Genomic DNA, 15,464 nt, shown 5'->3' with positions numbered 1-15,464 from the left:
CTGGGCTCTCAGGAAGACATAGTGCTCTCAATCATGATTTACGCTTGCGTATAAATACTGTGTGGGAGGACCTTTAACCTCCCTTCTACAGGCTCTGGGAAGGCTGTTGCTGTAGGTTTGGGGGGGCGGCCAGTCCCGCAGAGGAATGCGCATGTGCCGACTCGTCCGACTACTTTAGGTGGTTGGGAAGAATTTAAAGGGACAGTATCACATCAAACTTCGTGGAAGGCTTCCCAGAGGAATAAAGTCAGTGTGGTATCTGTAGCATGCCTCTGTGGAAACAAGTGAATAAACATTTGCATTTTATGAAACCCTTAACCATTCTTTATCTCATTTAAACTTCTTAACTCTCTAAAGGAGTGATTATTGTCATCCATTTACAGGTTTATGTAGGTTGCTGGGTCCACCAGGAAGATCTTTTATTCCACTCCTCACCAAGGAATGCGCCACAGATTAGCTGACCCACCCTTCTCTCCGCAGCTGGTCAGGCCTTAGGGCCCTCTCTAGAATAATAATAGCTTTTCATGTCTCTAATCCTAAAATCAATAAAGAATGAATTCTACCTCCCTCCAGAGAGGCATTCATTGTTTTTGAACAGCCTGTGAACTGAAAATGGTTTTTACATTTTTAAATGGGTAGGGTGGGGGAATCAAAAGAATTAACATTTCATGACGTGAAAAATCATATTTCAGTGTCCACGAATACAATTTTATTGGAATATGGCCATACTCTGGTTGAATAGTTATGGGCTGTTTTCCTGCTACATTGGCAGAGTCATGTACTTGAAGCAGAAGCCTGCAAAGCCTAAAATATTTATTTTCTGGTCCTTTACAGAAAGTTTGCTGACCCCTGCTCTACAGGTTGGCCACAAAATCTCTTCCATCAGGGGAGACTTCAGGGGTCCACGGATAATGATGATTCCATTTTAGCTTTACCGAGGAGGTGGAATCTGTTTAGGTCTAATGCGAAAAGTCAGCTTGAAGCTTGGGTGACCAACCAATCACCCTGGCCAGGGGGGGGAGGAGGAGGGCAGGGTCCTGGATGCCAGTCCCAGTCCTGGGTATCCTCAGGCAAGTCATCACTCTTCTGTAAGCCTGGGTCTTATCCCTGTAACCTTTGATGAGGAGAGTAGTCTGCACAACTCATTCCTGGAAGAGACAGAGGAATAGCCTCTAAGAGAATCCAGGAGATACTGGGGAGGCTCCCTTGGGAGAATGGGTTGATTCGGGTCTTCAGAAGATGTTTGTGCAATGATTCAAGAGAACTCTCTGTCCTCCATGACAGGTAAGGCACAGGGCTGTGCTCATCAGTTGTATATTAAATGAATAATAAATAATAATAAAAATAATAGACCCCATGATTTGAGCTTGTGTGATGCCCTCTGTCCTTCTCACCTTGTACACATCATTTCTTCTGCTCTTCTCCATGAGCTCGTAAGGGAGGCTCGCAAGGAAACTGAGGCTGTGTCCAAGTGCCTGTGAGCAAGTGAATGAACGAGTTCCACTTCTACCAAAGGCAGTGGAATATTCTCCTAGAGTCCATGAAAGTGTTCAGTCTGGGGGGGTGGGGGGCAGTCCACTCCCCTGCTGGGGGACTAGGAGCATCACATGCAGTTGGATACAGGATCACTCCCTATTCTCAGTATTTCCTGAGGTGGCAGCTTCTGTCTAGGGAGGTGGCTTCCAGGGCCAGGCCACCTTCACATCTATCTCTCATTGTAACGTGATTGGCTACCACATCTGCCTCTTGGGTAGGTGCCTGGGAGTCCACTCCTGAGCCCAATCCCCAGTGCAGAGAGAGTGTGAGCAGAGCATTAGGACTGAGAGGGCACACAAAGTTCCTTCTGCCACCTTCCCCACATAATTCACCACAAGCTCCAAAGAAAACCAGCTCCAAAGACCAAGCCTAGGCCCTGGGGCAGAATAAAGGGGACAATGGCTTCCTGGGAGGGAAGGTAGTGTTGAGGACCTGCTGGGGTGTTTCTGGAATGGACTCCCAAGCCTCACTTGATCCAGCAGTCCCAGCATCGACCTGGTCACCACATTGGAGGACTTCTACTGGATGACAATACTGGAACCCAGTAAACTCAAGGGGTCTGGGGAAGGATGGGGCCAGGATTTCTCCCCAGAGAGAAAAGGGGGAGGGATGGGCTTTGTGCAAGGGTCCTAGGAGGGGCACCTTAGATTAGGTGAAAACTCATCAGGCAAAGTGTGCTCTAGGCTTCAGGGGACTGCAGAGTCTCTCCCTGCCCCTGGGGAGGGCTGACCTTTCTGGATCCCATCAATAGGATCAGGATGGGTGTGGAAGAGGTGGTGGCTTTTGATTTGATCCTTGGTGGAGGACTGGATTTTATCAGAGGGAAGGGTTTTCTAGGAGCAAGATAGGCTAAAACATAAGGCTGAATGGAGTGGGAAGGAGGTTTCCAGAAGATGACAAGGAACAGGGGTCCAGTCAAAGGCGTTCCCTGAGGCTAGCTGAGAGGCAGTCTGGGACAGGGAGGTCTGGACGCACCTGAAAAGAGATCCATCTCTGAGCATACTAAAAACCATTGAAGCGACCAAGCAGGGTGGCACACGCCTGTGATCCCAACCATTCAGGAGGCTGAGGCAGAAGAATCCCAAGTCTGAGGCCAGCCTGGGCAATCTAGGGAGAGCCTGTCTCAAAATAAAAAAGATTTTTAAAGGGCTGGAGAAGTAGCTGAGTCATAGAGTTAAAGGCTAGGCAATAACTCCAGTTCAATCCCCGGTACAGAAAAATAAAAAAACCATCCCACATCCTTTTTGTTTTGGTACCAGGGGTTGAACCTTGGGGCACTTAACCACTGAGTCAATTTCCCAGCTCTTTTCATATTTTTTATTTAGAGACAGGGTCTTGCTAAATCAATGAGACTGTCTTTGACTCATGATCCTCCTGCCTCAGCCTCCAGAGCCTCTTGGCATAACAGATGTGTGCCACTACACCAGGCTTTTATCCCAGCTTAATGCTGGTTTTTGTTTGTTTGTTTGTTTGTTTGTTTGTTTGTTTGTTTGGTACCAGGGACTGAATCTGGATGTGGGGGGGACTTAACCACTGAGCCATATCACCAGCCCTTTTTGTTTTTAATTTTGAGACAGGGTCTCACTAAGTCTCTTAGGCCCTCACTAAATTGCTGAGGCTGGCCTCAAAGTCATGGTCCTCTTGCCTCAGCCTCCCATGTCACTAGGATTACAGGTGTGCACCACCATGCCTGGCCTATCTTTTTTTTTTTTTTTTTTGGTACTGGGGATTGAACTCAGGGGCACTTGACCACTGAGCCACATCCCAGCCCTATTTTGTATTTTATTTAGAGACAGGGGTCTCACTGAGTTGCTTAGTGCCTCGCCTTTGCAGAGGCTGGCTTTGAACTCAGGATCCAATTGCCTCAGCCTCCCGAGCCACTGGGATTACAGGCGTGCACCACTGCACTCGGTTGTCCCTCCTTAATGCTGTTCCTGAGTGTGCAGTTTGGTACTTTTAAGTATTTCACATTGTCGCATAACCAACACTCAGACCTTTTTCATCTGGCAAAACTGAATGATATTCCCATTAAACGACTAAAATATGGGTGAATTTTAAGTTATGTCTCTGATAGCTCAATAGAGATGTTAAAAATAGAAGAAAATAATTTTTAACCTCTACCCCTCAATTGACATTGCACTTACTTTGAGACACAGTTCAAATGCCACTTCTGGGGCTGGTGGGTAGCTCAGTAGCAGAGGGCTTCCAGCATGGGAGGGGGCCAGATTGACCCCAGCACCAGACACAGACACACACACATTCTCTCTCTCTCTCTCTCTCTCTCTCTCACACACACACACACACACACACACACACACACACACACACATACACGCACACAATGCCCCCCCAAAAAACAAATATCACTTCTAGAAGTCTTACGACTCTCTTCTGCCCTTTGGTCTCCTGATCCTCAAACAGAGCGCCTACTTTGTACGAAGCCCCCACCCTCCATGGTTAGTCTGGCCTTGAGACCGTAGTACAGGAATCCATGGTGGGAGGCTGAAGCTAGCTGGCAGGTGGAGGCCTGGTCCCTCTCACTGCATTTTGGGGAAGAAGCATACTGGGAATGGGACCCAGAAGCACTTTACCACTGAACTACATCCCAGTCCTTTTAATTAATTAATTATTTATTTATTATTTATTTTTTAACTTATACCAGCCCTTTTAATTTAATGTCATCGTCGTTGTTGTTATTATTATTGAGACAGGGTTCTCACTAAGATGCCAAGCCTGGCCTCAAGCCTGTGATCCTCCTCCCTCAGCCTCCCCAGTTCCTAGGATTACAGGAGGGCACCTCTGCTGTCACTCCTGGTGACTGCTTTTGATGACAGGCTGTGTGACCTTGGGCAAGGCACTCCTACCTGGGCCTCGAGGTCCTGGCCTGGCAATAGGAGGCTCTGTGGTCTGTTTCTCTCTCACTTGTTCTGGATATGGGAAGGGTTTTGCCTCCTGAGCCTGAAGGTGGGTAAGCAGAGAGATTAGGGACTCCAGTTTGCCAATGAGGACACCAAGGGCAAGGCCTGCTGAAGATTTCTGGCAAGGGGAGCACTGTCCAGGTCTCCAGGGATACTCAGCCAGGACAAACTGTGGCCCTCAATAAAGGCCTCTGCCTTCTGTTGCTCTAGTAGGTGGGTATCTCTTGGGCACCCAGGTTTTCTCTTTAGAGTGGAGTGGTGAGCAGGGCTCGAAGCAAGGTGGGACATACTCTAACAAGGCCCCAGCTCCCTCCCTGGCCTCATTGTCCGGGCTTATTACCCTCTCCTGATGCTCAGCATAGACCAGTTGTTCATCCAGGCAAAACTTCACGGTGGAGATTTCACAGCAGTTCAGGGGAACAGAGAGGACATTGGGACCCCAGGTTTTTGGAAGGGAGCCCAGGACTGCAGGCTTGGAACTTCTGGCCAGAATATCAAACTTCTGGAATTCCAGCTGTGTTTTGGGTACCAAGCAACAGGGTTTTGGTCAATAACTCCCTCCCCAGCACATCTTGGAGACAGGGTGGCCGGGGAAATCCGTCTGGGAGGCCAGGTTGACTGGGGTGGGTAACAGGGTGGGTAACACCTGCTCTCATACTTTGCCACTCCGGGGCTGGCCCTTTAAACCACAGACTATGATGTCACCGCAGATAGCAAGGGACGGGAGGGGGACTGCAGGCCTGAGTATGGACTGCATTTCCCAGCAGCTCTGGTGAACCACACCCCTCCCAGCAGGCACTGGGGTACCTCGGACTATTAACTGGTCCAGTGCTGGTTGCAAGGGTTTTCAGAAGCGTCGGGCCATTCTGGGGTGAGGGCGGGGCTCCCACGGGGATGGCCTGGGGCACTGATGGCCGAGGCCAAACGCGCTGGCCTGAAATAGTGTGCTGGGCCTCTTTCCTGCCAGCGTTCTGGCATCATCCCCAGGTTCCTGGTGCAAACTCCCGCGTCCTCCTCTTTCCCTCCGCAGAATCCAGGCATCCAGCCCCGGCTGGAGCCCGCCCCACTCGCTCTCAGGCTTCAAGAGCCTCGGCCTGTGCCGCGGAGTACGCGCTCAGGTGTTGCCCCTTTGGTCCGGAGGCTCCCTTTAAGCGGGGCGGGGACTACATTTCCCAGCGGCCCCGGGGCCTTCCTGACGCAGCCCCCCCCAGCCGCGGGGAGGTGCGGGCCGGGAGGGGGGAGGTGACTTGATGTCATCCTGAGCAGCTGGGCGGCGGGTGCCGGTGCGCCCAGAGCCGGGGCTCCTACTGCGCTGCGCCGCGCGGGACCCGAGTCCCGGGACGTCAGCCGAGGTCCGCGCGCTCCCGGGCCAGCCGCGAGCCCGCCGTGCGCCCGGCCCCGACGCGGGGCTGAGCCGGGGGCATGCTCCAGCCCCCCCGGAGCCCCGGAGAGAACCCAGGAGCGCCGCCGCCCAGCCCCAGCGCCCCGAGCGGCGGAACTGCTGCGAAGGAGCCCTGAATCGCCGCCCCTCCCCGCGGGCAGCCCCGGGGGCTCCGCCACCAAAGTCTGGGCTTCTGAGAAGTGAGTGTCCCCGCTCCGGGAGGTTTGCAGGGCCAGGAAGGAGGAGCTGAGTTGTGGGGAGGGTGCTGGGGTCTAGAAAGGGGTGGCACGAGGACAGGGTCTCCGTTCTTGGGGAGGTCCACGGTGGCCGGCTTTAGTGCAGCAGGACCGTCCATTTCTCTAAGGGATTAGGGATGAGGAACAGGGTCCCCAATCTGAGTCAGGGGCTGCCTTGGGGAAAAGGGCCTCTTTGGGGAGGGATTATTTTAGAGCCTGGGGGCCTTTCAGTTTGGGAGAAGGGAGGGACCTGTCCATGACGGGAAGGGGCTGCACCCCTATTTGGGAGTCTGCTCGAGTAGGAGGGAAAATAAGACATGGGCACCCAGCTGCACAGCCCAGGCCATCTCTTGCTGACCTTCTTGCATTGACTTCCTTCTCACAAGAGTCAGAGTGGGAACCCTGACAAGACTCTTCTGGACTCCCAGGAAGGACCTGAGGCCTGAGCCATCTCCTTTCCACCCTGCCTGCCCCCCAGGACTGGGCAGTTGCCTAAGGCCCTGGGGGGGGGGCCCAGGACTGTGGTCGTGCCCCCTCCACCCAACAGGATGGGCCCAAGTTAGTCCACCCAGTCTCACCCAGCATCCTCTGGGCCGTGGGGCAACCCCAGGGGCTCTGAAAACTTGAGCTGCGCCTGCCTGCCATGGAGACGAAGCTGCCCCCTGCAAGCACCCCTACCAGCCCCTCATCTCCTGGGCTGTCGCCTGTGCCACCGCCTGACAAGGTGGATGGCTTCTCCCGCCGTTCCCTGCGCAGGGCCAGGCCCCGTCGCTCCCATAGCTCCTCTCAGTTCCGCTATCAGAGCAACCAGCAAGAGCTCACTCCACTGCCTCTGCTCAAAGGTGAGCCGGCGGCTCGCTGCCAGGGTACCTGAGCCCAGGAGGGGACCAGCAAGGATGGGGGCTGTGGGGGGAGAAGCATCCAGCAACTGCCATCAGAGGGAATTTGGACAGCTCTGCCAGGCTGGGGATTTCTCCATGGGAACTGACCCCCAGCCCTCCAGCCCTCTGCTGACGCATGGCCTGACTGGCCTGTCATCCCTGGAGGTGGGGCATTGGGAGGTGGTGCCACTCCGGGGGGCAGGCCAGGGCCAAGGGTGGGGCACACAGCCTGGGTTCCAGGAGGCCACTATCAGCCCCGCCAGCTGCCTGTCTTGGGGCAGGTGCTTGGAGTGGTTCCCGGTGATCACCACGTATCCCCCACCTTCACTTCTGGCTCATTGAACAGGGTGCCACCTAGGAGAGGGAGGCAGGGGCTATTTTTGGAAAGCCCATATAACCAGGCTTTGTGGTCTTGCTTAAAATTACAAAGCCTCTGAGTCTGGATTACGAGAAATGGAGGAAGACCCCTGACCCCCAGGAGTGGAAGATGGGATAGGAAGTGCTTATTCTTTACAGGGGGTAGGAGAGGGCACTGGAGCATGGAGTCAGGGGGCAGCAGGAGCAGGCCCTAGGGATTAGGAGGTCTACCCCTGTTCAGAACCCTGGCAGCTGGGGCCTAGGTTCAGTCCCCCGTCCCTCCATAGATGTGCCAGCCTCTGAACTGCATGAGCTGCTGAGCCGGAAGCTGGCCCAGTGTGGGGTGATGTTTGACTTCTTGGACTGTGTGGCTGACCTAAAGGGGAAGGAGGTGAAGCGGGCGGCACTCAATGAGCTGGTGGAATGTGTGGGGAGCACCCGGGGAGTCCTCATCGAGCCTGTCTACCCAGACATCATCCGCATGGTGAGCCCTGGGCTCAGCCTTTGAGGGACTGCCTGGGGGATACAGGAGCCCCTACTGCCCTGCCTGTAGGGCCCCGGGGCTAGGAATAACTCTACACCCTTCAACTTGGCCTCAAGGCCCATGTCCTCTGTGTCCCCTGAACCCCACTGCTGCCCAGCACCCACTCAGGGGCTCCTTGCCCATCCTACCTCCACACTCTGCTTATGCAAGCAAGGCCTGGGGCGCTGGTCCCCTGTGTCACAACCTTCTGTGGCCTGGCTGTGGTGCTGCCTTTCTTATGAAGTCTCTTTCAATGCCCAAGCCGGAAATCCCCTTTTGCTTGCCCAGAATGCCTGTGGGCTTACTGCTGGCCACCTCTTCTCCCGTCTCTGCCTGGGGTGCATCCCTCCCGCTTGACTCCCAGCCCCAGCCTAGGGCTTGCACAAGCTCAGTGTTCAGGTGAAGATTGCCCTTGCTGGGGCAGGTGCCACTTTTGACCCATTAGGATGTTGGATGAGGGACCCCCCAGCTTCTGCCTTCAAGGGATTATCCTTAAAGAAACCTGACTGCCCCCCAGATCTCAGTGAATATCTTCCGGACCTTGCCACCCAGTGAGAACCCTGAATTTGACCCTGAAGAGGATGAACCCAACCTCGAACCTTCCTGGCCACATCTGCAGGTGTGAGGGGTGGGCAGGCAGGGATCCACAGAGGAGCTTCAGTCAGGGGGGTCTGCTTAGCCCCAAACTGTTGGATGAGGGCTACGGGGTGGGCTGAGTGGGTGAGGCTGTGGCTGGACTGATCTTTGTCTGTCCCTTCCCTCAGCTGGTATATGAGTTTTTCCTGCGTTTCTTGGAGAGTCCAGACTTTCAGCCCTCCGTGGCCAAGAGATATGTGGATCAAAAGTTTGTCCTGATGGTGATGTGGGGAGCCCAGGCTGGGTGGTACCAGAGGGCAGGGGCAGGCGCTCTGAGGGCTGTGGGATAGGATGGACGCAACCTGGGGTCGACCTCTTACCTGACCCCACACCCCATGTCCCACAGCTCCTGGAGCTCTTTGATAGTGAGGACCCCCGGGAGCGTGAGTACCTCAAGACCATCTTGCACCGGGTCTACGGCAAGTTCTTGGGTCTCCGGGCCTACATCCGCAAACAGTGCAACCATATCTTCCTCCGGTGAGTGGCTGCTCTCTGCCCAAGAAGAGCCCTGGGGAAGCGGGGAGGGAAGGAGGGAGAGAACGGTTGGGGAGAAGACTGAGACCAGGGCTCCTGGGCTACGGGTCTGTGTGGGATTCTGGTCTCCCAAGTTCTTTCCCCATAACATAATATTGATTGGAGAAGCCTATGAAGTCAGCAGAGGACTTGCATTTCACAGATGGGAAAATAGAAGCTGAGAGAGTAGCTTACCGGGACCAGGGCAGACCAGGGAACCTAGTTCTAGAGCTTTTCATCCTTACCATGCTGACCCATAGGACTGGAGAGAGTTTGTCTGCAAATATGTATTGAATGCCAGCACCCCGTGGGCACTGGGGACTCACATGGCCTTGTAGTTGAGCTCATGGCTCTAGTGTCAGATGGTCTATATTTGAATTTGGTTCCAGTATTTTGGGTGAACTTGGACAAATCACTTAAGCTTTTTCCTAGTTTTCTCAACTTTGAAATGGGGATGCTGCCTGAACTAACTTGGGGACCGAGGTGAGATGAGGGGATGCCTTCAAACAGAGTAGTTCCTGACCCGAGGCGGGGACTCTGAAGCATTAGCTCTTATTGTCATTAGCAACAAAGGAGGTAAGAGGTGATCTGGGTCCTCCAGGAGCTTGGAGTCTACCAGATTCCCCACTTACTAACTTTGGGCAAGTGTCATTTAGCCGTCGAGTCTTGACTTCTTCATCTGTGCGACGGCTTTCGTACACCCTACTTCTCAGGAGAATTTGTGAATTACTGGGTACGGAGTAGATGCTCTAAGTGTTTGTCGTTGCTCTGGTGGACCGCATGAAGAGCGAAGGTCGTAGGCTGGGTGCCTGTCGTCTGGGAGGGGAGGTGAACAGGAGCGCCTCAGCAGAGAGCCTGGGCTGGGCGTCGAGCGGCAGAGGTGCCTGACTGGGAGGGCCTTTCCAGAAGTAGGCGTGACTCTCAGTGGGGCCTGGTTTGGGGTGTGCAGTGGGGAGGTGGGTAGGCAGGTTGGCTGATGCAGGCCCATAGCTCCGAGCCCCTCCACGCTTTCTTCTCCCCAGGTTCATCTATGAACTGGAGCACTTCAACGGTGTGGCCGAGCTGCTGGAGATCTTAGGAAGGTGATTGTCCTTGAACCTCAGCTGGAGCTCAGGGTCCTGGGAGGAGGGACTGGGACCTGGTCCCCTGAGCCCTGCTCCTCTCTTCTGCCCCCTCCTTAGCATCATCAATGGCTTTGCGCTGCCCCTGAAGACTGAGCACAAGCAGTTCCTTGTCCGCGTCCTGATCCCCCTGCACTCCGTCAAGTCGCTGTCCGTCTTTCATGCCCAGGTGAGGCCCAGGCCTGGTCCTGCTCAGCAGACACTGCTGACACAGTCAGGGCTGCCCGCAGGACCGAGAAGATGGCCTGACACTCATGGGATCTGTCTCACCTCGGTCAACTTAACCAATTCTGTTCTGCTGTCGGGAATTCCCAGTGCCCTGGGAGGCCAGCCGCGGTCCTCTGCGCCCAGCCCTCCTGCCCTTCCCTTTCTGCCTGCTCTAAGCACAGTGAGCTCCTCCCTCCACAGGCCCAAAGACCGTGGTGCAGAACGCTATCAGGGAATCTTTTGCAAAATTTATAAGGAGTGCTCTGCTGAGCATTTCCCCTGTGAGGTCATCGTCATTCCCAGCTCGCTGGCATGTGCCGCCCAGGCAGCTGGCAATGCTGGGTGAACAGAGTGAGGGGCAGTGGGCAGGTGAGCACCTGACTGGGTGCCAGGCCTTGGTACCTGCGCCCCACTGACCTCTGGCTTCCTCCCTCTCCCCCAACCCCGGCAGCTGGCATACTGTGTGGTGCAGTTCCTGGAGAAGGACGCCACCTTGACAGAGCATGTGAGTTCCTCTGGGGGAAGGTGGGCCCCTCACTCTGCAGGTCTGACTTTCTTCCGCCTCTACCCCCACAGGTGATCCGGGGGCTGCTCAAATACTGGCCAAAAACCTGCACCCAGAAGGAGGTATGAAGACGGGCTTCGATGCCCACCAGAGGGAGGCTGGGGGCCATCTCCCAGAGGCAAAGAGGCGCGTGTGTGTTGGGGAGATGCGAGCTGTCACTGCTGCCCCTCAGGTGATGTTTCTGGGGGAGATGGAAGAGATTCTTGATGTCATCGAGCCCTCCCAGTTTGTGAAGATCCAGGAGCCCCTCTTCAAGCAGGTGGCTCGCTGTGTATCCAGCCCCCATTTCCAGGTATGGGGCAGGGACAGGTAGGGTGGAGGCAGTGCCACAGCCTGGGAATGTTGGCCATTTACCCCACGTAGTTCCCTCTCCCCTCAGTTCCTCCTCCAGTCCTGGGTCTGGCAATAGGGAGATGCTGGGTTTAGGGTCAGGAGATGTAGGGTCAAACCTGAGATCTGCCTTCCCCCAGCTAAGTTTCCTCATCTGTAAAATGGGCCAACATCAGTTTCTTCACTGGGTAGCGATGAGGATCAGAGAGATCTTGACTGTAACATGATAATCTGAGCCAGAACAGGATGAAGAGTTATCACTTTCCCCCTTTTCTTAGTGGTCCTAATATTTTTGTTGGTTGTTTTTGTTTTGGGTACTAGAGATGGAACCCAGGGGTGTTCTACCACTGAGTTACATCCGCAGTCCTTTTTAAATTTTTGTTTTGAGACAGGGTCTTGCTGAGTTGCTGAGGCTAGTCTCTACCTTGCAATCCTCCTGTCTCAGCCTCCTGAGTCATTGGGATTACAGGTGTGGCCACTGTGCCTGACTTCATCCCCTTAGATCTCATCAGTCCTTAAGGATCCAGCCAGGTTTCCCCCACCACCTAGCTGCTGTAATGCGCTCTTCTCCACAGAAGAAAAAATAGACTCACTTCCAGTCTGTTTTTTCCTGCCGTGCTAGGGATGAAACCCAGGGCCTTGCACAAGCTAGGCAAGTGCTCTGGCCATCAAGCTCTTTCTCCAGTACTCTCTCATTTTTTATGAACCATGACCCTGTGGAAGTCAGTTCTTCCTACAGTGACTCTAATAGTTTCACTTTGTTAGACACTTTAAAGTCCATTATCTCATTTTATTCACTGGTCCAGTGGAGGTAGGTATGATTAGCTCCATTTCACGGACTAGAGAACTGAGGCAGAGAGATTGGGTTCCTCACTGGGGTCATGTGGGTGGAGTAGAGTCTGGCAGCAAGGATTTGCCTGGGTTTTGATTCCAAGACCAGTGCTTTCTGCTTTTCTCTTACCACCTTGTCTCCCCAGGGGACCAGATGAGCCTGCAGGATGGGGGTGTGTGGAGGTCAAGGGGCCTGGGCTTCAGGGTAGGGATGGAAGCCTGGCCATGCCAAGCAGAAGCCACTACCAGGCATTCTGTATCACCTTGCCTGCCCCAGGTTGCAGAGCGGGCTCTGTATTTCTGGAACAATGAGTATATCCTGAGCCTCATTGAGGACAACTGCCACACTGTGCTGCCTGCTGTGTTTGGGACCCTCTACCAAGTCTCCAAGGAGCACTGGAATCAGTGAGTGCCCAGGCTTTGCCCTTACCCTTATACAGTAGGATCACAGCCAGCCTGGCCTCTGGGGCTGCTCCTGGCTGCAGAAGATGGCTGAGGGGGGTGGTACAAGGGCAGGGAAGCGGGGCACTGTTTGGGGAACAGAACACTGGGCAAGTGGGTCACACTAGGGTTGTAACCATCTCAACCCCCGTCTCGCCTGCACCAAGAACCATCGTGTCTCTGATCTACAATGTGCTCAAGACCTTCATGGAGATGAATGGGAAGCTCTTCGATGAGCTCACGGCTTCCTACAAGCTGGAGAAGCAGCAGTGAGTGTGAGGTGCTGGGTGTGGGGCAAGGGGAGGAAAGCAGGAAGGAGACTGACCCTTGGACTGGACCCTGAGGCCAGTAGAGGACCAACCCAGTGTGGGCAGATGTTCCGAGTCCCTCCCTTGGGTTCCTGCACCCCTGCTCAGCATCCTCCTGCCGTCCTTCCTGGCCACGCTTCCTGCTCTGCCACCCTGTGGCTCCTAGACTAGGCTGGGAGCATTCTCCCCTCAGCGCTTTGCTAAGTAGAGGGTCCTCTGGAGTCAAAGGACAGAATATGGTTCTGTGCCCCCAGCCCCTGCTCTGCAGAGTGGGGTGGAGGATGGAGTGTGGGCCCCAGCTGGGGAGCTGCCTTACCCTCTCTCCCCAGGGAGCAGCAGAAGGCCCGGGAGCGTCAGGAGCTATGGCAAGGCTTGGAGGAGCTGCGGCTACGCCGGCTACAGGGGACCCAGGGGGCCCGGGAGGCCCCCCTCCAGCGGCTTACACCCCAGGTGGCCACCAGTGGGGGTCAGAGCTAGAGAGCCTCCCAGAAGGGGAGAAGCTAAACCAGACTAGAGCTGTCAGTCCCTCTGTCCCTTCTCCTGCCCAGGGGCCCAGAGAGGCACACACCTACCCCTGGCCTTGCCAGAGTGGGCTCTGAGGACTCCCTGTCCAGCCCTGCGTGGGCAGCTTTCACTGGGGGACAAGAGGACAAGATGGTGGTTTTGGCAGCAGAACTCTCAGGCCCTCTTGGCAAGACTTGACCAGGGCAAGCTTGACTGGGAAGCTGCCATCAGGGACATTCCCCTGCCCAACAACGCCGGGCTCCAGGCTACAGGGGGATCCCACCCTGCCCCCAGCCTAGGACAAGGGCACTGGGCGCCTCGCTTGCCCCTGCCCTGGGCCGGCTCGAGGTCCTTCCTCATCTCCACCACGGGGTCCACGATCTATTTATTCTGCCCTGCGCACCCTCAACACAGGCACTGTCCTGGCCCTGGGGCATCCTCCTTCCCTCCTGTCCCTTGCCCTATACTTCCTTGTCCCCTTTTTATTTATTGGGCAGGGGGAGGGGCAAGGGCACAGGCAAAAAGAGATTCACAGTGTCCTGGGGTAAGGGGGTCACAGTAACCATGGTCTATCCTCCTTCCCTGGCTGGGGGTAGACTTAATAAAGAGAGAAACCGAACAGCTGCTTGCTTTATTTAGGGGTAGGGGCCAGGCAGAGGCGAAAACTCCCCTCTTCTTGGGAGGCGACATCACGAACAGGAGGGTCAGAGCTGGAGCACCCCTCCTTTGAAAAAGTTTCATAGCAAGTCAGGGGCAGGATGGGGCCTCCTTCCAGTGACTAGAAGCGCGAGAGGCGACACATGTCACACTGACAGGCCCTGGCTGTGAAGATCTCGAGCTCCCGCCTCCGGTCCCCCACACACTGCAGCTGCACCTTTACCTGTGGGGGCGGGAGCCAGCCACATTCTGGACCATTCCGAGCCCATGCCCTCGTCTCCCAACCCCAGCGCCCCTCACCTTCTTCAGGCTGCTGATGGTGCAGCACTGAGAGACAGAGGTGATGTTGTGTCGATAGCCGCTGGCCGCCAGCACAGAGTACCGCGAAGGGAAGGCGCTGGACTCACAGTGGCCCACGCAGGCCTGTGCCACATGGGAGCCCTGGCAGGTGCCTTGGCGGTCACTGCGCACTGTCACGTTGAAGGCTAGGAGGAGATGGGGAGCCCCAGCGCTGTTGTCCCTGCCTCCCTGGGCATCATCTAGGGTGCTGCCTGCCCACAGTCCGTCTGTGCCCACCCGGAACCCCACTCCCAGCTCTCTGGTCCCAGAGTTACTCACGGTGTAAGTGGCAACCTGGAATGGCTGCCTCCTGACCCCAGCCTTCAGCGACTGCCAGGACCAGCAGGCAGATGAGCAGGGCTTGGGGGCACGCCATGGGCACCCGAAGCACAGTGGGCAGCAGTCTCTGAGGGGGTGTGCAGGTGGGAGCGAGTTCTTCAAACAGCACCTGCCTGCAGGTGAGCGAGCCAGAGCTGGCTGGTGGTTCTGACAGGTGAGACATGCCTGCGGGACTGTCAGTACCCTCGCTGCCTCCCTCCCTGGGTCACCCTGGATGGGACTTGTGTGTCTGTCCTCCAGCCTTCTGCAGTGATCCTCCCCTGGAATCATCCTTGAAAACATCTTCCTCCCTCCATCTGCCCCGTCGTGGCCGCATCTCCCCGCCCTCTGGGAGCTCCTCCTGCCTCAGCAAGCTCACCAGCACAGGCCAGGGACCGCAGCTTGCAGCATCTGCTGCTCCAGGGACTGGTGCCGACGCGCCAGGCTTTTATTGGCGGTGTTTCGGAGCCACTCCCTCTTGGAGATCAGCTTTCAGGCGCCTCCTGGCCAGAGCGCTTGGAGCAGTCCACCTGGGAGAGCCTGGCTCTGAGGTCCAGGGCTGGGGGAAGTGAGGTGTGCAAGAGAGCCCAGCAGCTGGGGGCTGGTGCAGCGTGAGCGCCGGAGGAGAGGGCTCCAGACAGCCGAGCTCTGGTCACCTGTGTCCTCTTTGCTGTGGTTAGGACACTTCCCTGTTCAGGCCTGTGCCACCCCCAGCCTAAAAAACTAAAGCAAGCCCTGCCCTACTGACTACATAGGAAAGAGACTGGAGGAGATTCTTATGGACAAGTGAGTGTGCTTGGTGTGCATGGTGGCAGAGCCATGGGGGCTGGGTCTACTGGGTCCCCCTTCAGAGCCTCCCTTC

The 15,464-nt window shown here is 55.7% G+C and overlaps 2 protein-coding genes and 1 long non-coding RNA gene across 5 annotated transcripts; 1 reads left to right on the top strand and 2 right to left on the bottom strand.

Moving 5' to 3' along the window:
• Positions 1 to 701: 701 nt before the first annotated feature.
• LOC306640934 lies at positions 702 to 5,535 on the bottom strand. 3 transcript variants are annotated; one of them, XR_013757966.1, is made up of 4 exons: positions 4,795 to 5,535; positions 4,401 to 4,494; positions 1,395 to 1,475; positions 702 to 1,148 (listed from the first exon to the last, which is right to left on the bottom strand). It is a non-coding gene; the product is annotated as an uncharacterized lncRNA (long non-coding RNA). The 3 variants fall into 3 exon arrangements; XR_013757967.1 differs by lacking the exon at positions 1,395 to 1,475; XR_013757968.1 differs by lacking the exons at positions 702 to 1,148; positions 1,395 to 1,475 and adding an exon at positions 1,483 to 2,511.
• Positions 5,536 to 5,723: 188 nt separating this feature from the next.
• Positions 5,724 to 13,903, top strand: PPP2R5B (protein phosphatase 2 regulatory subunit B'beta). The gene is made up of 14 exons (XM_079105665.1): positions 5,724 to 6,035; positions 6,458 to 6,913; positions 7,597 to 7,793; positions 8,350 to 8,451; positions 8,597 to 8,689; positions 8,815 to 8,945; positions 10,004 to 10,063; positions 10,163 to 10,271; positions 10,761 to 10,814; positions 10,886 to 10,936; positions 11,047 to 11,166; positions 12,313 to 12,440; positions 12,644 to 12,745; positions 13,114 to 13,903. The coding sequence occupies exons 2-14, from the start codon at positions 6,715 to 6,717 to the stop codon at positions 13,259 to 13,261; spliced, it is 1,494 nt and encodes a 497-aa protein (XP_078961791.1). The 5' UTR covers positions 5,724 to 6,035; positions 6,458 to 6,714; the 3' UTR covers positions 13,262 to 13,903.
• Positions 13,904 to 13,934: 31 nt separating this feature from the next.
• Positions 13,935 to 14,971, bottom strand: GPHA2 (glycoprotein hormone subunit alpha 2). The gene is made up of 3 exons (XM_079105666.1): positions 14,564 to 14,971; positions 14,246 to 14,430; positions 13,935 to 14,168 (listed from the first exon to the last, which is right to left on the bottom strand). The coding sequence occupies exons 1-3, from the start codon at positions 14,784 to 14,786 to the stop codon at positions 14,067 to 14,069; spliced, it is 510 nt and encodes a 169-aa protein (XP_078961792.1). The 5' UTR covers positions 14,787 to 14,971; the 3' UTR covers positions 13,935 to 14,066.
• Positions 14,972 to 15,464: the final 493 nt, after the last annotated feature.

Source organism: Sciurus vulgaris, assembly GCF_902686455.1.
Source record: "Sciurus vulgaris genome assembly, chromosome: 11".
NCBI lineage: Eukaryota > Metazoa > Chordata > Mammalia > Rodentia > Sciuridae > Sciurus > Sciurus vulgaris.
Note: the sequence above shows the minus strand (reverse complement) of the source record. Positions and strands in the feature narration are given on the sequence as shown.

What these genes read in the sequence shown, in the direction of transcription:
- PPP2R5B (XM_079105665.1), top strand. Translation starts at nt 6,715, where the DNA reads ATGGAGACGAAGCTGCCCCCTGCAAGCACCCCTACCAGCCCCTCATCT. An exon ending in TCCACTGCCTCTGCTCAAAG is followed by an intron (nt 6,914 to 7,596) that starts GTGAGCCGGCGG and finishes GTCCCTCCATAG; the next exon opens with ATGTGCCAGCCTCTGAACTG. An exon ending in ACCCAGACATCATCCGCATG is followed by an intron (nt 7,794 to 8,349) that starts GTGAGCCCTGGG and finishes ACTGCCCCCCAG; the next exon opens with ATCTCAGTGAATATCTTCCG.
- GPHA2 (XM_079105666.1), bottom strand. Translation starts at nt 14,786, where the DNA reads ATGTCTCACCTGTCAGAACCACCAGCCAGCTCTGGCTCGCTCACCTGC. An exon ending in TCCAGGTTGCCACTTACACC is followed by an intron (nt 14,431 to 14,563) that starts GTGAGTAACTCT and finishes ATCTCCTCCTAG; the next exon opens with CCTTCAACGTGACAGTGCGC. An exon ending in CCATCAGCAGCCTGAAGAAG is followed by an intron (nt 14,169 to 14,245) that starts GTGAGGGGCGCT and finishes CCGCCCCCACAG; the next exon opens with GTAAAGGTGCAGCTGCAGTG.